At 47.3% G+C, this 26,168-nt stretch overlaps 1 protein-coding gene across 1 annotated transcript in view; it reads right to left on the bottom strand.

The window, feature by feature from the left end:
• Positions 1–22,639, bottom strand: part of LOC142586238 (thromboxane-A synthase-like) — a 56,173-nt gene extending 33,534 nt beyond the window's left edge. The window contains exons 1-4 of the mRNA XM_075697488.1: positions 22,440–22,639; positions 9,036–9,132; positions 7,289–7,341; positions 5,489–5,585 (exon numbers count right to left, since the gene is read on the bottom strand). Coding sequence (XP_075553603.1) covers positions 5,489–5,585; positions 7,289–7,341; positions 9,036–9,132; positions 22,440–22,639 — 447 coding nt within the window. The remainder of the gene's footprint in view (positions 1–5,488; positions 5,586–7,288; positions 7,342–9,035; positions 9,133–22,439) is intronic.
• Between the last annotated feature and the right edge of the window lie 3,529 nt (positions 22,640–26,168).

The raw sequence follows: 26,168 nt of genomic DNA, 5'->3' as shown, positions 1-26,168 counted from the left end.
CTACCTGAAGGCATCAATGTTGCCGGATTCTAGACCCTCGTTATGAAATAAACGAGAAGAAATGGGGTTAACTGAGGGGCCCGATATTTATTAGTCCTATCATAAGAAGCCAACAAACACTGACACCAAGGACAACATCGGGGAAATTACTAGTGCTTAATAAATTAAATAAAGAAACGATGAATTAATGGGAATAAAAGTGGACGAAGAAACAACTTGCCGCAAGTGGGGCAATGATCCCACAACCTCCGCATTTCGCGAGCATCGCACGCGATATTAACAACCAACCTAATCGGTGGGCGCCCTACAACGTCTGTTGTCAACGATTGCGGTGATATGGGCTTGTTGGTCGGTCGTCATGGAGAGGTATCTGGATAGCGCGACAAAACAAGAACACAAGAAGAAATGAAGACGAAGACAAGCGCTATCAACAACAAAAATTTACTTCCGCGATTGGTCGTATTTATATGCCCAAAACACCACGCGCAGTGATATCAACCGTGAAGCTGTAGTTACATGACGGCATAAAAACAATCTAAAAAAGGCAGATCAGAAAAACACTAAAAAATCTAAATGACATATCGCGAATGCGGTCACCTTTCATGCGACGTGCAAATAATCTAAGTCCCTCGTGGACAATCACAGTGACGGTTTGCTGATGCATTGATCAGCGGCCAAGAGGACTTGTTCCGCTCGTATTATTTATCTTACACACTCACGCTTATCCCTACCTATAATAGTGGTATCTTCTAGAAGTGGACGACATTGCCGAGATGGACACGTTTTGCAATGAAAAGCAAGAAAACTGTCGCCTGATACATTCTGAAACTTATTTATGTGCTGTCTTATCTTGGTCCTTGGTCTCTTTGTCAGCTCTTCGTCGCGCGTCTTGTGAACAACTCGTCGGAGATACGAGAAACGCACCATTATACGATCGCGAAAGGACACTACGTCGTGTTTCAGTGGCTACCGGGTCGTTGCGGTATCTCCGGCAACGACCTCGCCGACGAAGTTGCTAGGAAAGCAAAGAAAGGAGCAAACCTTGTCTCTGCACCTTTATCGAGGATTGACGCAGCACAACACTTAAGCAAGCTAGCGCACCGTATGACATTGGAGAAGTGGAACACACCTGAATTCACCCTCCATATACTGCATTCTCTCGACTTTTCTATGCAACTGCGGATGCTACTTGCGATTTCGCAAAGTGAGGAAACAATGCTGCACCGCTTACGCTTGGGAGATGCATTTACCAACGCATATACGTGCTTGATTGGAATGGCTGATAGCGCCGAGTGCAATGCCTACGCTGTCGAGGAGACTACAGAACACCTACTGTGCTACTGCCCATCCTTGGAAAATGAAACACATGACCTCTGCACAGCTTTAAATCAGTTAGATAGAAAGCCGTTCATCTTGAATAAGATCTTGGGACCACGGCCACGCATATCGGAGCTACAAAGACCAAAAAAGTGCTGCTGCGATTTTTGAAAGCTACCGGATTGAGCGACCCTCTGTGATTCGGACTGAGCGACCGTCGGTGATATAGAGTAGAAAACTATTACCACGTCGGCGATATCCACAGTGGACTTTCTCTTCTTCTATTAATCTGTCCCTGGCCTTTTTCCCTTCCCCGAGTGTGGGGTAGCCAACCGGGCTCAGTCCTGGTTCCGTTCACTGTCTTTCATTCATAATTTTCTCTTTCTCTATCTCTCTCTCCTTTCGAGTGTAGAAAAATAAAATAATAATCAAGTTGCTCTACGAGTTCCCTTGACGAGGTGCGCGTTTGTCGCAATGCAGGAAATGCAGCATCGAGCGTACGTATCCGGCGCACAGTGGAGGCCACTTAGAAGAGGCGCACAGCTGCATGCTTGTTCTCGTTTCCGCATCGACAATTGCCTTGAGAAATACAACGCAAAAGTATTAAGCGGAATGAATCGGGCGCAATACAGGCATCGACGTTTAGTGCCACAGTGATTAGGTATTTCCGCCGTATTATCGTTTTTAGGGAATGCGGGAAGCACATGCAAAAGCTGTTGGCGTATTACTGTGCTGCAGGTGGCCAGTGGAAGTGGTTAAAAGCAGCGCAATGGCAACGCCTCTTGACACCTCGCGATGTCGCGTTTAACCACATTGTAATAGAGACTTTCTTGATTTGCATGACTTGGGGCCAACGGCACTTGTGTCTCGCTTGTGTCTCGTCCTTGTTCCTTTGTGATTGCACGTGTTAGCGCTGTTTTATTTGTGAAACCAACGGCAGGCACAATATGAAAAAAGATTTCTCAGGATTCATCGGACTATTACGCAAGAGAATTGATATTAACGGTAGCACTTTAGGTGCGATGCTGGTCACCACCCTGCTTTTCTTGTTATCTTGTTTGTTAATGCGAATGCGTCTACTCACTCTGTATAGGATCGAACATGACTCGTGTGACATGAGGGTTCAATAAATTAAAGGAACAGTGTTGAAAGAAATAAGCGTAAGAATTTAATCTGGTATATATATATATATATATATATATATATATATATATATATATATATATATATATATATATATATATATATAAGTCCGCCTGGGATCTTGGTGGTGCGTATATATATATATATATATATATATATATATATATATATATATATGCACAACCAAGATCCCAGGCGGACTTTTTCAGACAAATGTTGATGAGCTTTGACAAACTCAGGTATATCGCACTCTTCCCAGTCTGATCTGTCGGCGCGGTCGATGAGGTGCAGGTAGCGTCGATAACACCACCCCCCCCCCCCTTCCCCTAGTCGTAACCTATGAGTCAAGCACGCGGCACTTGTCGTTATAGTGGGCGATAACTTGAGTTGTATCTCGGATCAAGGTCACGACGGCGACTACGGTGATTCGGCGGCGCCCAGTATGCCTCCGCCTTTTAGCGCAGTTGGGTATAAAATAGAGCATTTCGCCCGGATGACAAAATGGGATGAATACTTCCGTAGCTATATTGTGGCCCATCTTTGCCTCCTCGGTGGCGAGTTTGTTTCCGTCTTCATCACCAGTGCCCTGCCCTTGAATACGCTGAAATGCGATACGGCGGAGAATTGTCGGGCGAAATCGTGTAATTATTACCACGCCTTCAACAAGGAGACAGTTGGATTCTCGTTTAAGGACCGAGTGTATCACTTTGTAGTGTTGGTGTTGTGCCACAAAGTGCCGTTTAGATTTCAGGCGGTATAATCGATATGAAAAAAAAAAAAACATCATGGATGGCTACAACTTCCGCCGCCGTTGATGTAGTTTGGTGGTCGAGGGCATTTGCTAATTGTTACATTTGGTATTATGTATGCCGTGTCGGAGGTAGTTGAGGACTCCGACCTGTCAGTATACGCGTGTGTACGAGTGGCACATTCTGCAGAATTATGCGATAATGCTAGTTGCCGGAGGTCACATAAGAGCGTATACGCAATTTTTTGGTAAATCCTGCAATCGAGTGATTCCCCGCAGGTCTTGACTACGTCCATGCTGGCACGCTGGCTACACTTACAGATTCAAAACCTGAGTGGATGGCACAACTACGATAGGAAGCGCATTTCGAAAACGCGTTATCTGGACACGGCATGCGAGTGGTCGACAGACGTTGACCCTCCTGGCGGATCGCTAGTCCTCGATAGTCTAGATGTTCGCAGCAGTAGTAAACGTCTATAGGACAAACGTGCGCTTCCGCAACCGTGCCATTGGTCGTGGTGCGGCCTGGGTACATCTACAGACATGTTCGCCATGTTAAGACAGTGTTCAGCCAAAGTGAGGGAACTCAGCAACGTAGTCTCGTAAGCGAGATTTTCCAGTTGTGCCCAACTTATCGTTATAAGGTGAATTTAGCTACGGCAAGCAATAGGGGGCTTACGAAGCCGCCCATCTGGCATTTTTCACTTTAGCAGACGCGACGGAGAGCTTTGGGCCATCGGACTAGCGCTTCGAGTGGCGTGCCCGTTTAGGAGCAACATATTTCAAAGATCAACTTGTATACAAACTCGCAGCCGGCACCTCGGAGAGCTCTTGACATTCTTACCTACGCGCTTCTGTTAACGCTATCTGTGAGAAATTGAGAAAACTGATGAACTGCGCCCGTCAGTTCGCCAGATCCACGTATGTGTTAACCAGGGAGATCTTCTAGAATTTTCGTAACGTCTAAAAAAAAAAGGAAAAAAGAAACAACGTACGTTGCGCGCGGTTATTTCACGGTATTTAGGTATTTACACGAATCTCCGCATTTTACATATGAAATCTGACAACTAAGGCCGCCCAGACGCACGAGCCCACGTGAACGCGCTAACAAGCACACAAGCAAACAATATCTGTGAGGTTGTAGCCGTGGGGAGCTGTGGCGCTTCTGCTAGTCCAATTATGACCAATTATTAGCGATGCAGTGGACGAATATATATGTTCATTTTGCCAAAACAAATAATGCTTCGAATAGAAGAGTTTTGCCAGTGTTTTTTTTTGTTATGTATAATAATTCATCAGCAACAGCAATAATTGATCGCACCGCATGAAAAGCACAGTGACGAACTGGTCGTTCCGCTTGTTAGGAGGGCGCAAGCATAACTAACTGTGTCTATACGAGGAATCCTGCCGTGCATGTTTGAACTTCCGGTTATACGGAAGACGCGGATTTCTGATGGTGTCATAGAAGTTTAGAAACAGACCTCACTGCAAAACGAAATTTACTGCCCTCAATTTGTTGCCCTTACCAATTTGGAAACCATACGACGACAAAACCACGGGGATTTTTTCTTATCTTGTTATAATATATGCTATAAGATTGCTTAGTCACCGGAGAACGTTGTGAACGAGCAGTAAAAGTTATGCGCAAGTGATCGTCTAATAAAAGACAAAAATAATAATAAAGAAACTAAAAAGAAATGAATGCGTATCTCAAGGAAGCGTGGCTCGGATTGGTGTAGGCGCTTGCAAAGTATACTGTGACTTAGAAGGGTAATGGTTTGGGCTAATTGGTTTTCAATTTTACACTGTATGGTACAACGCGAATCGGTACAGGGGACATAGGAAAAAAGCGAGGACAAGCGCATACTGACAACTGATATTTTATTGCCTGATACATGGTGTTACAGCGCGAAAACGACGTAAAAATATATGTCTCTATAATGCTTTTTATCTTTACTTTTTTATCTTTATTGTTTTTTTTGCACATACATTTTTATGTCGTTTTCGCTCTGTTTTTTATCTGTAACGCCTTGTATGAGGCAATAAAATTTCGCTGAGCAATAAGCGCTTGTCCTCGTTTTTTCCTCTGTCCCCTGTCTCGCTTCTCGCTGTACCACACAGTCTGTACTGTGACTGTTCGCGAGGACTTGGGGCAGCCGCACTTTCCGAAAAATAATTGTATAGAGCAAATGCGCCTGCTAATGCCGAAAGGTTCTTACGAACGAGTTTTCGCCCATTTGTTATTTCATAACAGTATAATCGCCAGAACCCATGACTCACGCTTCTGTCGGGGAAGTCGTGGAAATCCTTGATCTGAACCTTCTTTAGAAGCTCCAAGTCTGCCGTAAGAATGACCGGCCGGTGTCCATTGAAGTACCTGGGAAAGAAAAGTGGCAGTTTCGCCCGAAAGGCGAAGCATCGGTTGAGAGAGCAAATTAGCAGACAGCCATACTAAGTAAGGATAGTGCTCTTATCGGCCGTATCAACTTGTAAGCAGTCGCTAGCTGACAAAATTAACAAACATTGTGTCAGCGCGCACAGCAAATATGAACACATCGCACTCGATGACCGCGGACACTCGCTGTCGGAACGCTGGCGTGAGCAAGCGTGGCAGCAACAGCGAGTGAAGTGACCTTCGTGCTGTCTATCGCTTCAACGTAAGCTGAGCGCCGAGAACACATAGCACGTATTAGACTACGAGCCGTAGACGCACCTACACTCTGCCCCCCACGCAGATCGCTCTCAAGATACGGCCGCGCGACTGCGCGCAGCCGCCACCTACGCAGTTGCAGCCGGAGTAGAACACTCCCGCCACCCCCCCCCCCCTTCCCCTCCGGTGCCTCGCAACGCTGAGTTGCTCGCGCGCGACGGAAGGCGGCACGCTTCCTCCCGCTCTCCTCCCTTTCTTGCGGGCGAAATTGAGCCGCGATCACCGGCTCCCCTCGAAAGCTTCCACTCGCACATACAGCGTAGGCCGCGCGTCGACGCTGTTATCGCCCTTGAACTTCAAGGGCCATAACATCAAGGCGGCGCGAACCGCAGAAATGCGCCTGGAGTGCCCATATAATTGCTATCGCAATAATAGCCGCGGAAAATACGCTCACCACAGACCACACTGATGGCGCGGTCTTGTGAAGATGTTTACATCGACGTTCAAAGCATCTCGTTTGCATGCAGCTTCCGACGAGGTCGCAAGTACCAGACTTGTGACAAATAAACGAGGTAGTAGGTACGACCACTTTGCCAGCACTAGGTAACTTACATTCAAGTGCTTGCATGAAGGCTCCTACGTAACAATAACGAAGTGCTCTACGTGGCGGCGAAGTTCGTGAACAAACTTATTACCGAAGTTAACTTTGAAGTATGAGATAGAACCTTCTCGGTGCAGAATTTCGCTGTTCATTGGGGAAAAGTTTGCCGTGGATATTATAAACGCGACCAGCAACCGGCAACATTAATGAGGGACTTATAGACGGGCACCACGCCGATGTCGCCTTTATGAAAAAGAAGACACGTTTTACAAGAACGTTTATGTACTACCGTAGAAAATTTAGAAACGTTCATGTTGCCCTGGGCTGTACTAAACATTAATAGGTGTAATATAGCAGACGCCGAATCACGGAACAAAGAGCGACAACACCTAACTTTTTTCGAATAGCTTTCGCTCAAATATATATATATATATTGCCGGAAATTCGGGAGCGATAGAAGAATGTTTCTGATGATATCTGTTTTGTTTTCTTTTTTGAGAGAAAAGTCATGCGCAAAGTACGCTTTATGAACTTTGTGGTTAATGGCATCGATCAACCAGAGCGGCTGTTAGCGATTGCACGTTCTGATATTTCGATGTACGTAGGATTTGGTGCGTCTCTGCTGCGCTTAAACTTACGCGCTTGTAGCGACGTTTGAACGTGCAAATTTTAATAACAGCCAAGCTATCTTTCAATACGTGCTTGGCTACAAAGACGTTCATCCCATGCCTCGTACCATCTAAAATTTTGCAACCAGATCAACTATTCTTCCTGAAGTAGTGAAAATATTAGGAATGAAGTATATCTGGAGAAAAATCAACTGTCTTACCCAACAACATCACCGTACTTGTCGATCCATTCACGATAAGCTTTGGCTGGCGACTGTAAAAAAAATGAATATAGCAAATACAAGTTGCCTTCCTGTTTAAAGCGAACAACAAACATTTCACACTTATTACTCAGCGTGAAGACAATGCAAGACACAGAGGTAGAAGGACACAGAACAAATAGGTAAACGCCCCAGGCAGGAGTTGAAGAAGGGTAAATGTCACTTGATCCAGGATTACTCCATGAACACAGGAGCTACCTACGGCGAGAATCTTTAGTCAGCTGTTGGGTGGCCGTTGTTCACATGCGTTGGACTTACCCTACAGCTTTGATATCCTTCCTCAACCCCGAAACCTTGAGTTTAACACCGAGGTGCCTTACTGCCCCCTTTTACATAGCCCTCTTTTATTTTTTCGGCCAGTGAAGTTCAATCTTCAGTGACTTCACCTCGCGCTCGTCTCCAGTCCGTTTTTTGTTAAGTCATTGCGTAGCCGAACCGTTTGTCTGCAGATCTCGACTGCAACGTTCTCGTTCTTGACTGCTCCTACAATGTTCTTCTTGCAAACTGTTTTACTCTCTTGAGATCAGAACACTGACGAGGCTTGCGTGCTTGTTAGTCGAGGTGAAGAAGGGACACGCCACTATCTTGCTACAGAAAAATGATGAGAGTACATGAGAACAGAAACAGGCTAAATAATGGGCTGTCTGTGCTGAGTGTGCGAGATGGCATTAACTATCAAACGGTTACCTTTGCGCTATCCATCGCCAATCGACTTGTTCGACTCAACATCGTCACTTCAGCTACTTGCACCGTACGAATGTTTGGTTTCTTCGTAGTAAGTATTTCAATTTCACGTGAATTTACTAGTTGAATCAGCGGTTTACTGTACTCGGCCGTCCAGTTTGTCTTCAGTTTGCACAAACTCTGGCACTGCTTTTAAATGTTTTCATTTTCGTTTATATTTTCTTGGCGACTGCCCCCTACGTTCGGCCATCGCCATTGTTGAGCCACCTCCTCGAAATTATTTGTCTTTTTAAAGGCAAGATGGCAACTTCCCTCGGTTGAATCTTCTTCAAGCATGCTCCCATGCGACCAGTTTATTTACTATATGTTAATCCTACGTACTCTCAGCTGACTCCTTACAAAAGATCTGCTGAAATACCAGTATTGCTATTGCATTTTTTCAACATTTGACAAAGGCAATCTCATCGATATATAAATATTTCTTGGAATCTTTTCCTCCTTCTTTTTCTTTGGTACTTATACCGTAAAAGAAAAAAAATCTGTGAAAAGTAGATACGGCGAAGCTTGCTGTAGCTTGCCATGGGTTCGAAATTGTGAACATTCGTCGTCGTATGGGCGAACTCTGCCTTCGCTTTTCTCTACCAATCGTGGATTACCTGGTGTCACTCTTACGGACAATTTTTTTTTCTTTCATGCTTTTCCAAACCTTTCGCATCAGAATCATCGTTCGCTGTCTTAATGCCAACAAATGCGACTCAAAGCTGCTGCAAGTTCAAATCTAAATTTTGCTTTTTATTCAGCATGCTAAATGTGGCACCTCTATTAAACTGTAGCCTGCGAGATGGCAGCTGGTATAGTTTAGGATGTTAAAGAACGATCGTTATTCTCCCACTGGTCCCGCGCTCCTGGGGCCTCGTTTAGATGCAAAAACTCTGTCAGCGGATTTATGGAAATTAGCTTGCGACTTCATATTTCGTCAGCCACAAAAATAACTGCAACTTACTTTTCTGTACATTTCCAATATGTTGCCAAAAAAGATGTTTGGTGTCGGCCCTGGTATTCCCAATTTCTTGAAGAAGTTGAAATGGTCTCTCCTCTTCCTGCAAAAAGGCGATCGAAACACGCGCACAATGTTAAAATGCAATGTAGAAGTATACTATAAAGAGCACAAAAGCGCAGTGAATCGGGAAAAATAAATGTTTAAAAAAGTTTTCCCGGATAGAGGCTGTTGCTTAAAATAACTAGCGATAGCACTTTGAGGTTTGTCTTACACATGCTACCGCAGACCTAGGTACTCTTACTCAACAATTCCCGCGCCAGCAGTGCGCTGCAGACTTGCGCTAGCTAGACGCAGTTACTACGCACCTTGGTTGCTTGGTTGTTCCACCACATGGTTGTCAACCGGTCTATGCACCTACGAGCCTCCCTTTGTTTACCTCTCATCTTGCTCTCTATCTGAAAGTTTGCTGTGCTGCATTCTTGTGACACCACGTGCAGGCTGACGGACTTGCGCCAGCTAGGCGCAGACACAGAGCGCCTCAAAATCTTCTCCAGCACAAGGAAGTCGGCCCGCCTATATACTGGCGAATCTTCCTGTCTTTTCCTCTCTTTTTACGCTCATTGTGTTTCGATGTTTCGTGTGGCGAAGTTTTGTAGCCCCACATGGCAGCCATCAGTAATGATAACTATTGACTCTGAGAAATTCTTGTGCTATCTTTGACGTTTTTCCAGCCCCCTTTCTGTCTTTGTTCTTTTTTGCATGATTTGACATACGACAAACCAGAGGCTTCAGACAAGCTGAAATGAACCAGTGCAAACGCTAAGCATAACTTGCAATCGGACGCAAACGCAATACGTTCCACGTAGGCCTACTGTTCCACCACTCACTTTATGCGAGCCTTTAGAGCTTGTGGGAACACGTGAAACGGGGAAACACACATTGGACTCTCTCCTATAGTATTCCCATTAGGCCGTACTGATGATAAACGTTTAACAATGCCTTATCGCTAGAACTCCATTTCAGATATCTTTCTCAATAGCTGACAACCAATGAAACTAGAGGTAATACCTCCAGTTATTAAAACATTTTGACCGCCAGTACGACGACACTGCTTGGCATTGAAAAGTATCTTCATCTGACTCTGTCCAGTTCATTCATATACCGTATGAGCATCGTCCCACCTTCTCTTCGGTATAGTATAAGCTCTGTTTACTTTCGATGCTTCGAAATGCGGCAGAGGTAAGTAGTGGGCTGTCGGGTGGCCCTAACATGCAGCTGGCTGTGTGTATAAATGGGGGCCTACTTCACAATAACGCTTGCATGCCGGTTGAAGTTTCTATAACCTCAGTGGCTAATGCGATGGAGAGAGGGAGAGAGCAAATGATAAATGAATGGCAGGGAGGTTAACGAGGACTGAGACTAGTTGGCTACCCTACACTGGGGAAAAAAAAAGGGGACGGTAAGATTAAAAGAAGAAAAAGTCGACTGGCGATATCGATCGGTCACTCAGTCCGGATCACAGATGGTGACTCAATATGGTAGCATTCAAATATCACAGCAGTGCCTTTGTGACCTTTTGTAGCTGGGATATGCGAGGCCATGGTCCCAAGATCCTGTTCAAGGTGAACGGTTTTATATCAAACTGATTTAGAGCTTTGTAGAGGTCATGCCTTTCATTCTTAAAAGATGGGCAGTAGCACAGTAGATGTTGTATAGTCCCCTCGACACCACAGGCATTGCACTTGGTGCTATCAGCCGTTTCAGTCAAACACGTATGTGCATTGATGAATGCGAACCCAAGCGTAAGCGGCACAGCATTGTTTTCTAATTTCGCTGAAGCCGAGGTAACAGCCGCAGTCGCATAGATGGGTCGAGGGAATGCAATCGATGTTGGCTGAATTCAGGTGTAGGCCATTTCTCCAATGTCATACGGTGCACTATGTTGCTTAAGTGTTGGGCTGCATCAGTCCGCGATGAAGGTACAGAAACAAGGGTTGCTTCCTCGTGTGCTTTCCGAGGAGCTTCGTCAGCGAGGTCGTTGCCGGAGATACCGCAATGGCCCGGCAGCCGCTGAAACACGACGTCGTGTCCTTTCGCGATCATGTGATGGAGCATTTCTGGAAGTGCAGCAGATACCCAATGTCGTAGTGGTGCTGTCATGGATCACCAGCTTCAAAATCCACAAAGCGTAACCTTTATTTACGTGCAGCTGCCTTCACTTATTTACTTACCTTTCTAACAGTCTTGTTTGTTTGTTTTTTGCCCTTAAACTTTTTTGAATACGAGTGCGATAACGCAGCTAGCAGGCATGATACGCACAGGCACAAGAAGCCACCTGAAACCATTTCTCCAGTATTCACTTAATTTGGTAGTCGTGCCGATCAGTAGCCTGGGAATGTGGTCCCGCATTCTTAAAGGTTCTTGCATGCGAGTGATTTTTGCCGTCGGCCGACCGCCTTCGCTGGTATGCGTCCAGCGTCAGGATTGGTTGGGATTTTCTGTTACGAACAATTCTAGCTTAAGACTTTTTTTGTGAACAAAGGCCTTCTTTTTTTAAAAAAACTGCCATACGAAACATGGAACGATAAGAAAAACGTCGGCAGCCGCCTGGCACAACCGATTAAAGGCCAGAATACATGGAGCGAACTTTCACGACGAAGTTCGGGCGGCAGAAAATCTGCCGCGGCGCGACGCCGTATTTTCGTCGGGCTGCGCTACATGGAGCAAAGACACGGCGGTGCCGCCGGCGAGTCGCTGCGTTGTTATCAGTGTGGCTAGACGAGGCAAATGCGCTGTAGTGAAACACATGACACAAAAAAAAAAAAACTTTAACGACAACTATTATCGCTTTGGAATTGTGGAACACTCTAAAAACGCGTAAAATGTTGTTTAGAAATGGTTTCTAGTGTTTTTTTATGTATTTGAGGCATTCATGTGCCGATGTAGTTTAAAGAAAGCGGCGATGCTATGCGTTGTGGCAACACTGGGCGGGTAAACAACTTTCGGCTCCTCCAACTCCGCGGCTCTGTTCTGTGGCTCAACGCGCGCGTGGCACGCTTTTGAACAGCCGAAATTAACTTGTCGTTAAATTCCAGCCGCGCCGCTTTGAATGCCATGACTACGAAAAGCGGGAGACCGGTGTGAACGATAGAGCCGGATCGGGATACACTGACAAGCGGGGAAGCCTAGTCGGAAGTCGGGGCGGATAGTGAGACCTGATTGGCTAGCTTTGGGGCGCCGCTCGTTTGCCGCTTCCGGTATCGCCGACGCCCGACGAACTTTTCTGCGCCAGCTAGATCGGCGGCGAACGACGTTTTCTCCGCCGCCGCGCATCGCGCGTACGCCGCCGGGCGTCGAACGCCGACTATTCGTCGCATATTCGCTCCATGTATTCTGGCCTTAACGGCACGACGGTATTGTGGTAGACAGAGGTATACGCACCCACATATCGCGACGTGGTAGTTTGGACGACAGAGGACAATAACAACAAAGAGAAAAGAAGAAAAAAGCAATGAGAGAAAAAGAATGACGACATGAATTTTACCTCCTACTCGATTAAACTCTGATTAAGCGATTTTTGCAAGTAAGTAAATATCCAGTTCACTCCGGTATATCAAGGAAACTGCAGTCCCAGGGAAACTCGCGTGTCAAAATTTAGTATTTTCACCGAAGCGGTTCCGGAACTACAGGTGAAATGGAGTCAACAATGCCCGTTGGCATGAATTACCACCGGAAGTGACCCGACTGTCGCCACGCACACTGCCGTGTGTTGCGAGAGTGGCCGCTCCTCTGTGGGAAGCGTGGGCTCAGCGCCCGCCGTAATGTCGGCGAAGCCAGATGGCGCGTACAACACATGCAACCTGTAGCCGTGATTTGGGGCAGGCTCAGTGTACGCCACGATCGCAAATGCGCCGAGATAAAGATTTTCCGAGATATTTTCACGTCTACTGCTTTCATATACACGAGGGGGGGGGGGGCAGGATTAAAAGACAAGAACCCAAAAATGGCGAGTAACTGAAAAAAAAAAAAATCTGTTCTACAGTTTTACGCGCCGAAACCACGATCTGATTATGAGACACGCTGTGGAGTAGTGAGGGGCTTCGGATTAGTTTTGACAGTGTGCGGTTTTGCAACGTGCGCCCAAGGCTCAGTTCACGAGCGTTCTTTCATTTCGCCCCCGTCGGAATGCGACCGCAGTGGCCAGGGTTGAATCCGAGAAACTCATCAGCCCAATGCCAGTGTCACTGGACTACCACTGTAGGTGTCAAACCACTTAATAAAAAATGTAGAAGAGAAAAAAAGCTTGAGTAGTTTCGCGCACAGAGCAATCCAATGGCAGCGTTAGCTATCACAGCCACTTGAATGGATGTAAAAAAAAAAGTTATCGGCGTTTGTTATTCCTACTCATGGCCGCGTTATTATGAAATTACATCATGAAGTTGAATAACTGCAATTACTAATTAGCTTATATATGTATATTGTTGCATGCAGGAGTGTGCGTGACTGACTGTGTGTGTATTAGGGTTCTAGTCGGAGTGTGTGATGTTCGCTAGAAATATAGTATAACTGGGTTGCAGTATTCGGTTTTAATTGCTCGTCCTTTTGGACCATTCCTTTGCAATGAGTGCATTATATATATATATATATATATATATATATATATATATATATATGTACGATTGTCCACTTGCAGTGATCTCAAGGAACACTCGCAGTAGTACACAAACTCTGGAAAGCCACCGAGTGTAATTATATTGTTTCCCTTTAGTAATGTTGCGGCATCCATTGAGAAATGCGTTGTTGAAGTGGTTTACTCTTAGCAGATCTCCGTTCTGGTGGTTATTAACGCGATAGCGTTAAGGAGCTCGTGTCGCAGAAAAGCCGGTGTCGTCGGCGTCGGTGTCGGTGTCGGCGTCCGCGGCGTTGGCCGTGAGCGATAAATCACGGCAGGCACTTCATAAGTAAAAAGCAACTTTCAAGATGAGCTGGGTGGGAATCGAACCAGGGTCTCTGGAGTGTGAGACGGAGACGTTACCACTGAGCCACGAGTTCGATGCTTCAAAGCGGTACAAAAGCGCCTCTAGTGAACGCGGTGTTGCCTTAGAAACGAGCTGTTTCTACGGCTCAGGCGTGCGTCGCTTGCTCAGGCGCACATTTCGTTGTCGCGCCGAACGCTGCGTTGCTCGACGCTCACCGCGTCCGATGCGGGGCGCGTAGTCGCTGCGCCGTAGCCCATTGTCTTACACCCCTTGGCGGGTCGACGGGAACGCTTTCGCGTTCCACTCTTGAAGGCGAAGCTTAAGCGTCCTCCAATTTTTTTCTGTACCACACTCATCGTAATCATAGTCATACTTTATCGCCACTGCAAGGTAGCAATCTCCTCTCTGGTAGCAATCTTCACCTCCGTGTGTTTTCAATCAAATTACCCCTGTCAGTTGTACCCATTCTGTAGCGTCAAATCCCTCCACTTAATTCTCTACCGTCATCGACTGCGTTTCCCTTCTCTTGGCGCCTATTGTTTAACTCTAATAGAACGCCGCCTATCGTATGTGCGCAGTGCGTCACTTGCCCAGATCCATTTGTTTATATTAATACAATCTACAATGCAAACATTACGTGTTGCTGTAAAACATTTTTAAGGATAAAACGAAGTAAATAAAGAAGAGAACTAGTTGAGCAGCTTTCATGTGAAAATCACCTATTAAGCGCGTCGAATATTCGTATTTGGCACTGCATGATAAAAAGGATCTCACAAGGTATGGTAGGCATGTCTATGTGGCGTGGTCATGGTGGTGAGTTATAGTAATAGGCAAGTTTTTCCCGGCGATCGTGGCCGGTGACTGTTGCGCCTGAGCGTCTTTTACTGTGTCGCTGTGGTACGTTACCACGTGTTCATCAAACCAGTCTCTTCTAGGAGTGCGAGAAGAAGATGTGGACACTTCCTTGCGAGCTATGACTGACCCTTGTGGGAACACAAGGGGTTGCAGGCACGCATACCGATCGAGTCTTCTTCTTTTGTAGGTTCTCAAGAAGTGCGTCTCGTTATTTTGTCTCGTTATTCTGGGCACGCCCACAACAAGCGTTCGATGTCTCTTGTATCGTTACATGCAGTAGACTTCGCAGAATAGGTACTGCCCGTCCTAATTAACCATGATGGTGTACGAGCAGATCCCATCCTTATTCGATACAGAAGCGATTCTTCCTCTCGACGAAGACGCTCGGTTAAGCAGGGCGTATGCAGTGGAACTCAAAGTGGCCAAAAGTGATTACGGACGTCAGATTTTGTAACTTGATTACTCTTTGACGCCTTGCCTTTAGAGGAATGAAAGAGCACTGCGTATGCAATAGTGTCAGCTTTTAAAGCCAAAGTTTTACTGGCCGCGAACTTGCGATTTTGGCGTGGCCGTGCTCCAAGGAGGCACATGACGTCACACTGCGTTCCTCGTCGCACCGCGTTCCTCGTCGTTGCGCTCGCCCACGCTCGCTTCGTCATCTGCGTCGCATGCCTGATAACATGTCGGTGGATTGAAAAGGAGAGCTCACGTGCGCCGCAACCACAGTTGAGGCGGCAGTATGGACGACGAATCACCCAGGCAAAATACGAACAGCGCGCCGAACGACTGGCGAAACGCCGCAACATAGCTAGACAACCAGGCTAACCTGGTCTTGCAATCCAGATTAACGAAGGCTACCCATGCTATGCCTTAGCTTTCGCTACGTATATCCTGGCTTAGCCGAGCTAAGCCACTGCCAATTCTTTCCTTACCAGTTATACCGACGTGGGAGGGAATGCACTGAATCTTCAACGGGAAGTCTTTGTTGCGGAGGTCTTTCACGAGTGCTATAGGAATATCGTGTGGGAAGTTGGCGGACAGTAGACCACGCCAGAGTTGTCGCAATGCTAGTGGCGAGTCCGTAAGAAGTACTACACTATGTGCAGGCAAAGACTTCAGTTTGCGCAGAGCAGCAGCCATTGCCACGCCCTCCACAACTGTCGACGAGGCCAGGCAGTCTAGGCGGCCCTGACCATGTAACTTTCACAGAGGGTATACAGAACGCAGCTTCGCGGCGGTTTTCATATACTTTGACAGATCCATCTAAGTATACAGGTGATTCGGGAAAGCGTAAAACTCTCCGGAACGAGTGACTCGCTTTTTGCCGATGAAATGGAGCTCTTCGACTGCGATCGTGGTATACTTAAGTTGCGTGTAATGTGTTCGAATGTCTAAGGCAGGTGTGCAATTTGCCTCGAGCAGCGCTATCCAAAGGCACAAAGCGCGTTCTGTGGTGCTTAGGTGGATGCCACTTTTTCGCGGCCGCAGAACAATTAATAACTCCACGTTGTTAATGCGAGTTCGTTTGTGTCAAACATTCAGTTGCAGGTTATGTTGATGTTCGTGGCTGGGCAGCGCCTACGCAGAAAATGCCCATGTGGCAGGCACTCGTCCAGTCACCGACGACCATGCCACTGGCAGAGCGCCAAAGACGCACTGCGAAGCGGCAAACTTTATGTTACGTGCGCTCCAGTGGCACGGGCCAACCACTGGCGATAAAAAACTGACGCTTCGCCATAACAGTATCGGTCAATATGGTTTAGTTTGGACGGTTAAGCGGCCGGTAAATGGAGCAAAGCTCGTTGTCCTCCATAGTAGCTAAACAATGACACATTTAAAAGCAATATTTTCTAAGAAAAGGTCCCCAGATTTCTCTCTGGGGACTTTATTGGGTCCGGTAAACGTGAGAAAGAAGCTCGAGAGCTTCTTTGTCGCCATGCGTGATTTGTCACCATTTTGTGACGGCAATGGAAATGACGCTGGCTACGTTGGCTTTGACGGCTGAACGCGGCGAACGAGGTTTTCGCTCCCTATCGTATTGCAGTTTCCAAGTAATTTACGAGAAACATTTCTTGGGGGAAAATGCACGCCTTTAAGCTGCGTAAATATTTTACTAATTCCTTGTAAGCTACCAGTTTCCCTTGAATATATTCCTGGGGTTGGTCGAAGATACGCGTTTTCAGCGAGAGATGACGTGTGTTCGACGCGCGCACTGTACTTCAAGCGCTCCCAAGACAGACGCAGCCGCTAGTGTAGTCGCCAACTGCGGCAAGTTTTTCGGTGCTGCGTGCATGATGAACAGCCAAGTTGGAATTACTCGGGAAAGGCTAATTTCACCATGGAAATAACAGAATTCTTGTCTTCAGTAATGTGAGGGCACTGGCCGTGACGTTCTGTCGGGTTCGAATTAAATCGAGTCGAATTAACGGAGATCTAATGTAGTAGTAGAGGCGGCCAGCATATGGGGGCAGACCACTTATGATAGAAAACAAATTCACCGACGATTATGATGCTCCCTAATGCGCAGTTTCAGTGCAACTGTATGCGTGTATTCATTTCGCGTTATATTCGTTGGCTCGGACAATCTGTCTCGTGTGCCACCTTGCAAACGGAGCGAAGTGTAACGCGACTGCCTCGCCAATCGGGAGATCGCGAGAGGCAGCCGTGGATGACGCGTGAGCGCGATTCACAGCAGCCGCCGCAGACAGACCTCCGCTCACGCAGCGCTTTGTTTGCGTATATGATATTGCTGGCGTCATCGGTGAGCAAACAACGCGCTACACTGGCACCATCTCGTAGCGATCGCCGCCGCAAAGCCCATATTGTGTGGTATTACGCTTTTATTCTCACGCTTTCGCCATACCTTCCTCCTCCGCTTTGCTCCTCGCGCTCTTTTCGCTATAGCCGTCTTTCATCCGCACTCCACGTTCAATCTTTCATCCTTCGCTGTGCTCGTTCGCTCGGATGCGAGGACGCCGAGGGATGACGCTGACGGTTACCGCAAGAACAGGCGCCTAAGAGTTGGCTCTGAACCTTTGTGAATTCTAACCCAGAACTCCTGAAAATGATACGGTGAGCCGGCATGGGTCACCTGAAGGCTTGCAGAATGTATCAGGCCCACGCTGACTTCACAAAGATCAGACAACACCCAATATTTCTGACACGCTGGAGCTTTCAAGAATGTCCGAATAATCGGACAGTTCGAAGAAAAAAACCTGTAGATCTCAGAAAAGAAAAGATCGACGTAAGGCCAAAACAATGAAATATTCCTTACCCCAGTAAGGAAGTCTTCATTGCTGTGAGGCCGCCTCATGTCACTCTGGAAGCTTACCGTGTTTTCATTTCGCGATATATTGAGGCAAAGAATTTGAGACCGAAAGAACTGCAATGACTGGCAGCAGGTCAGTACCGTGAGCACCTTCGCAGAGGAAGCGGCACTATGAGAACGCTGGTGTTATATCGTGCATATTATTCAGTACGATAGAAATGAAGACATTACTCATCCTCCGCGTTTATTCCATCTTCTTCCTCCCCCTCGGGCGGCTCCAAGCGCGCGCCTGCTCATGGCGCTGCGGTAGGCAGCGACGCCTTATATAACATATCCCCTCGTGAAAGAAAAAAAAAAATTGTCCGTTACTTCCTGATGTAATCATGCAGCTTCTTTGGTGTCTTCTTGTTGCGGGCGCTTCTCCTCACGCGCTCTTCGCAACTTGGCAAATTACCTGAAGCTTTTTGCGTGCGCCCTGCAGCAGGTGGTTCAGGAATCAGGGGTGCCTCATCTGCGCTTGATGTGCCAGGTTGTGATGAATTGCTTACAGCCGCACTAGTTGAGTGATCGGATGCCGGTGACCAGGTCATGACAGCAGTGGTACCTAATTTCATTCTGCTGATAGCTTCAGGGTGAACGGCCGCTAATTTGGAAGCATTGCACACCCGCCCATCCTCCAATAGGTAAGAGGCGGGTCCGCGCTTTCCAATAATTTTCTTGGGCGCAGAAAACTGTGAAGATAACTTCCCATGAACTGCAGGTAATTTAACCCGCACGTAGTCACCCACGGCGAAGTTGGGTTCCTTGGCACCGCGTTTTTGATCGGTGTAGCGCTTCGACGTCAGTTGCTTGTTCTTGATGCGCTCTCTCAACTGCTGTAGTGCTTTTGAAGGGTCATCGGTGAAACATTTGGCAGGAAATCCCACAATGTCAAGTCTGGTGCGAGGTTGGCGTCCATGAAGAAGAATAGCGGGTGCAACACCAGTAGTCGCATGAGGCGTACAGCGATATGTTTGTAGGTAATCGAACATCGCTGTTCTTATCTCACGACGTTCTAACAGGGCTAATTGAATATAGGACTTTAATACCCTGTTAAATCTTTCCACTAAGCCGTTAGCTTGCGGGTAATACACAGAAGAGTAGTAATGGGCGATTGCGCGCTCTGTCAGAAAATCTTCAAAACTCGCTGAAGAAAATTGCGGTCCATGGTCGGATACGACACCACGTGGATATCCTTCTCTTGCGAAAAGTTCAAGTAGGAATTTGGTCACTGTAGACGTGGTCGCATCGCGTACGAAAGTCACCTCTGGCCACTTGCTGTGATAATCAATAAGCGTAATGGCAAATCGACAGTCAGCTGGAGCTTGCGTGAAAGGTCCCACAATGTCGATAGCAACTTTGTCCCAGGCTTTCTCGGGAAAAGTCACGGGTTGCATTGGTGCTGCAGATGTACGCGCTGATTTGTCACATGACTGGCAGGCTACACATGTGCGTACAAGTTCTTCAATGTGATTATCCATGCACGGCCACCAATATGACTCCCTAAGACGAGCTTTGGTACGACTAATTCCTGGGTGTGACTCATGAGCCAGATCCATAAGATGGCGGGTCAAAGCGGAAGGCACGACAATCCTGTCACCCCGGCAAAGAATGTCGCTAACAACAGAGAGTTCAGATCGCACGTGAAAGTAAGGTAGCAGCTCTTTTGACAAGGATTTCTTGTCAGGCCAAGAAGTAGTGTGAAACTGCTTAACTTGAGAGATAGCCTGATCGGCGGCACTTGCTTCTTGAAGCTCTTGCATGGTAACTACTGGGGACAAGAGACATATAAATTCTTCTTCGGGTGCATCCTGGATGAAACTCTGTACGGGCAGCCGGGAGAGTGCGTCAGCCACGACATTTTCGCTACCCTTCCTGTATTCCATGGTGTAGTTGTAGCACAGCAACCGTGATGACCAGCGCGCAATCCTTAACGGACGGTGACCTGTGCCTTTCGTTGAGAGTAGCGTAACCAAAGCAGCGTGGTCTGTCCGCAAGGTGAAAGGTCGGCCCCACAGGTAAACGTGCCAGTGCTCGCAAGCCCAGACGCAGGCAAGGGCCTCACGTTCACCGACGGAGTACTTCCGTTCATGCGGTTGAAGAGTGCGTGAGGCGAACGCGACAGTTTGCAGTGATGTTCCGTTATCCTGCTGCAGTACAGCACCTAATCCGTATCCCGAGGCATCAGTTGTAACGTACACGGGTAACTCAGGATCAAAAAGGTGAAGAACTTCGAAAGATGTTATCAACGTTTTCAGCTGCTCCAAGCCGGTTTGGGCTGCCGCAGTCCAAGCGAAAGGCGCGTTTCCTCGAAGCAAAACATGCATTGGCTCCACAACATCAGAAAAATGCGGGATGAACTTGGAGTAGAAGCCTGCGAGGCCCAGCAGCGAGCGAAGTTCATTAATATTTGTAGGTGATGGTGCCTTGGTTATCGCCTCGATAGATGACATCAGTGGGAATAACCCTTTTGCGCTGACAACATGGCCCAGGAAAGTCAACTCAGTGACGTCAAAAACACATTTATAGTTGAGCCTGAGACCAGCGTCAGAGAGCCGTTTCAAAACAGTGCGCAAATTGACCAAGTGATCCTCTCTGGAGCGTCCGTACACGATTATGTCGTCAATGTAGAACAAGACGCATTTGCATCCTTGGAGAATCATGTGCATCATCTTCTGAAACGCTGACGGTGCCGATGCCAGTCCGAAGCACACCCTCTTAAAGCGAAATAGTCCGTCGTGCGTTATAAACGTCGTGAGATCACGACTCTGTGGACTTAGTGGTAACTGGTGGTATGCAGAAGCTAAATCTAGCTTGGAGAATCGCTGTGCACCAGCCAAGCTGTTCAAAAGTTCCTCAGTTTGTGGCAGGGGAAAACTGTCCACTACTATAGCTTTGTTTGGCTCTCGTAGGTCTACGCACATGCGAATCGAGCCATCCTTTTTTCTGGCTACGACAATTGGCGAGACCCACTCTGAAGAATCGACGCGCTCAATGATGTCCTGAGCTTCTAATTTTTGTAGTTCTGCCGAGACTTGCTCACGAATGACGAGTGGTAGTCGTCTCAGTTTGCTGGCCACTGGTTGCACAGATGCGCGAACTCTGACCTTGTGAGTGAAACCTTTGACAGTTCCTAACTGCTTTTCAAACAAGTGCTCGAACTCGGAACGTAATTCAGGAGGGAGCACAGGAGTTTCTTGCGTCATTAGCAGACACCTGAGAGGTGACCCTTGAATCTTCATATCCAGAGCCGCGATGCCATCTAAACCAAGAATTGTTGTTCCTCCCGACACAACGTACAGAAGGACAGAAGCGCATCGGCCATGAAATGAAACTGGAGCAATGAAACATCCTTTTATAGGAATGGCCGACTTAGAATAATCGAGCAGCTGGACGGAGGTTGATGTCAGAGGAAATACAGTATCGAAATGACGTCGGTAAAGTTCTTCGGCTAGGATTGAAACCGATGATCCAGTGTCAATCAGGAACGATACGGAAATTCCTGCAATTTCCAACACTGCATAAATGCCCTTCTTACGGCTCCAGATGTGACAAACACTTATGTGATCGTCCGTGTCAGCTGTATCTGCGTCGCCTTCTGTGACATGCTGAATTTTCTTGTCAGACTTTCCGGAAGACTTGCACACCTTTTCCAGATGGCCAGTCTTTCCACATCTGCGGCACTTATGTGTCTTAGCTTTGCAGTGAGGGCTATTCGCCAGATGGCCCAAATAGCCACAACGATAACATTCTTGCTCTTTCAGAGCTCGACGACTTTCAGTTGGCGTCTTATAGCACGTGCACGTGCCACAGTGCTTTTCTCGCATATTTGACGTGTTTGTGTTTTCAACGTGATGCACTTGTGCTTCATGTCGTGCAAGTTCTCTCGCTTCTCTAGTCGCCTGATCATGCTGTCTCGCAATGGTAAGGGCCCGAGAAAGCGTAAGAGACTCTTCCAGTAAAAGACGTTCACGCAAGTATTCGCTATTAGTTTTTTCTATAAGCTGGTCGCGCATCATGTCGTCCGCCAAGTCACCGAAGTTGCAAGCTCCTACGAGACCTCGTAGCGCGGTGACGTAATCGAGCGCAGTCTCACCTGGGGCTTGTGCACGCCGACGGAAACGGTGACGCGCTGCGGTGACATTGACAGAGCTCTTGTAGTGACTTTCAAGTGTCGCAACAGCGCAGGCAAACTCATCTGGGGCAGGAGTCGTCAACGTCCCTCCGGTGGCGCTCGAAGCCAAAAAGCGCGGATCGTCCTCTGACGTGAGGGTCTGGAAGATGCGTTGTCCTTCCAAGCCCAGGCAGTTGAGCAGAATCGCCTTCCGACGCAAGGCAGGTAGGTCGGAGGCGCCTGACGCCACCATGTAGTTCTTGAACGCTTGAATCCATTGCTCCCATGGGATGACTGGGTCTCCAGGTGAGGACAGGAACGGGGGTGGCGGATGTAGCCCCGAAATACTCATCGTAGAGGATGATATGCAGCAAACGACGGCACAGATGAAGGGGAAGCCGGTAGCACATGGGTTGTTAAATCCTCGTCGCCAATTATGTTATATCGTGCATATTATTCAGTACGATAGAAATGAAGACATTACTCATCCTCCGCGTTTATTCCATCTTCTTCCTCCCCCTCGGGCGGCTCCAAGCGCGCGCCTGCTCATGGCGCTGCGGTAGGCAGCGACGCCTTATATAAGAGCTGGCATGATGAGCGGCATCAGAGTCAGCTGTGGAAGAAAATGACGACCAAGGCGCGAGCAGTGGCACAAGCGCGAGGGGCAGTATGGGAAAGCTCCAGGTTTCGGAGCCAGCTGTGGAAGAAGACGACGACGAATGCGCGTTCGCGCGGTTACGCCGAGGGACGGCGACGCTGAAACCAGGAGCGGGTGCCTAAGAGATGTGCTCTTAAAGGACCAGAAAGCTCGCCATCGTGCATAGCGTTCACCGCAAGCGTTTCCCGGATTGCGATTGCACAAGTTGCAGTCGCCGGGAAACGTGGGAGGCAGTCAGGGACCCTTTAACGCTATCGCGTTCTACTCTAATTAAAGGGGAAGCTTAAGCGAGGCCTAAGTTTTCTCTTTTACAATTCCAAGCAGTGAGCGCTATTTGTTTACAGATATTTGTTCAATTTTATGTTCCAATAATATACTCTCCATTCTGCGATGAGGTTTATTGGCGGCAAGAAGTGGCAGCGACGCTATTAAAGTAGGAACGATGAGGCAGTGTGATACGCTGTCCCAAAAGACGCCATTGACTAGCGCGCGTTGACCTGTGGCAATGCTGCAAAATGAGGGCGCTCGTCTCTTTCCTTACAGTACTTCAGATTTCATGAGGGTCAATGGCACAGCGTCCTCGCGATGAAGTGCAGGCATGTTGCATGGAAATTGTTTTCGCTTGTAAGTGTATATTCGCCTTTACCACGCGTTCTGCCCAGTAAGTGTGCAGAACATAACATATATATGCTCGTATAGCTCGGGCTCGGTTACCGATATGCCACTCGGACGAACACATGCGGCGGTCGGATTTTATGGCGGCGAAATGTAAAAGCGTTCGTATAGTTAGGTCTAAGTTTACGTTATAAGGAACCCCAATAGGTCAAAAATAATCCAGAACCCTCAACTATGGCGTCCCTGAAAGCCCACTGGGCAGTTTCAGGATGATAAAGCGCACTATTTCATTAGTGGCGTGCTTCTGTCTGGGGATTGCCGCTCCTCAGCACCACCATCACTCCGGCCTAGTTCTTTAGAACAAACCACCGCAGCTGCTTCGTATGTCCGCGATCGTATAGATGGCTTGTACTGACGTCATTCTGGACGCCATGATGGAGGTCCAACGCTGTGAGGAGATGCATTCGTTAGCTTCTCACGCGGTGGTTCGACTGATACTGTCGTGGTTCTGGTACAGACTTCAGCAGCGTTCCGACAGTGCCTCTATGATATTGAAACGGATTGTCCGCGGCAATGAATGTCATATACGGACGTCTTCGCAGCCGCTATGTTGGAGGACTAGCATGGTGAAAAGCCCCGTTTATGACGTCACGTGCAAGGTATTTACAAATAGAGTTCGATGCCTACTTAGCGCATATATATTAGAACCGGCCACAAGGCACTTGGTTAAAGTCGAGAATGCGCCTCGCAAACGAAAGCGAGGCTAAACGGGCGATTAACTTAATGGAAACAACTTCGTTCATGGCTGCCATCATTGTGATGTTGCGGGAGCAGATAAAGTGGCGGTGCTGCGGGAAAGTACGAATAAATGAATTGCTCGAAGAAATCGGTCAGCGACTTAAACGCAAACAGCCCCCATAGCACGCACACAAACACACACACAAAAAAAGAACAAATTGTCGTCGATCATAATGACAATAGTAAAATTCATCAAACAGAGGTCGTTGACTCTGGGAATATAAAACTGACAAAAGTATCCTGCACGCTGCGGTTTACGAGCTCATTTGTCTACCTAGAGGGGTCGTTTGCGTTCAACCGCTGGTGGGCGCGCGCGCGTGGAGGTACATCGTTCGCTTTCTCGTAGCTTCTACATCACAATTTCTTTTTTTTTTGCCCTGTGGGCATAAAAAATGTCAATGTGAGTAGTGCGCGGACCATGCGAATGCAGGCGCGTTTTTAGGGACGGCGTAGTTGACGCGAAAGTGCGCGTCGCGCGAATTTGCCTGTATAGAGTTTCTTACAACACTGCCAAAACTGGCACTACGTTGCTGTTCTATGCATGGGAATGCCTCGATGTGTTGGCTTCCGATTGGCATCGTCCTCAGCAAACCATGACACCCTCAAGGCACCGTTCCGTCTGTCACAATTGTTCATTCTCTACTGAAGCAACGCGCAATAAATTTATTAACAGGCAAAAGCGTTGTTGATTGAGTCATCAGGAGTTGTGCTTGGATGCAAATGCTTACGGAATGAAATGCGTAAAGATGCATGGTGATGAGGATGATGACATTATGGGGCCCCTTTGAAATGGGCGGTGACAAATAGTCACCTAGCTTGCTTGATTTATCCAGGTATGCTTTACATCTCTTTTTATCTAGCATTTTTGTATATATATATACTTATTCTTTTTCTTCTTTTCAAAATCTACCTTGTACCGCTAGCTATGAATGTAAGAGATCCGGTAGTATCAATGAAATGACTTCCCTGAATTTTTTACACCAATACTCTGAACGCCTCTTGCTTATCTCGACGGCTGACCGGTTGACGCTTCCGTCCACTTTAAACTCTAGTGCTTCTGGAAGGTGTACGTTACCTATGGTTCTGGCTGGGTGAATCCCTTGGCATTCCTTAGGATGTGCTGAGTGGTCTCCGGATTTTAGCTGCAGTGTACACATTCCTCACCGAGTCACGAATATTTGCTCCGGTATGTTTTTTTTAGGCAACCAGCTAGAGCCTCAAATAGCGAGGCGCTGCCCTTTGTGCTACAGATTTTCCTTTCCAATTTCTCTCTTCTTATTGTTGTAAATCTCTATGGTCCTCTTTGTTTCCATTCTCTTCATACAAGTAAATGTCTCTCTCTTTCACTTTCTTTCTGATGACTCCTGCTTGTCTGTTTACAGTTTCAATTACTAGGTACTCGGTTGCCAACTTTCTTCCCCTCTTCCTTCATTCTATGTCCACGCCTTTCAAGTACAGATACTTGTGCACTTTAGCTGCCCGTTTATCTTCATTTATCTTCCTGAGTCTTTCTTTAAAACTACTTTTGCACTGTCCTTCTCTGACATCAAAAGTGGCCCAACCCATGTCACCCTGCACTGCCTTATTTATGGTTTTAGCGTGAGCTCCCAAAGCCAAACGGCCTACCGATCTTTGGTTAACTTCGAACCTCGAAAATATATCTGATTTTAAGCATAGAATGGCATTTGCGAACGTTAGCGCTGGCATCATTACTCCTTTCCAGATTCCGCGCACCACCTCCTACTTAATGTGGCCACACAATGCCATGGGGTTAGTTATTGCAGCATTTCACTTCCCCTTTATTTTCAGA

The sequence above is a fragment of the Dermacentor variabilis genome, chromosome 6 (assembly GCF_050947875.1).
Source record: "Dermacentor variabilis isolate Ectoservices chromosome 6, ASM5094787v1, whole genome shotgun sequence".
NCBI classification, from domain to species: domain Eukaryota; kingdom Metazoa; phylum Arthropoda; class Arachnida; order Ixodida; family Ixodidae; genus Dermacentor; species Dermacentor variabilis.
This window is presented reverse-complemented; position numbering and strand designations above follow the sequence as displayed.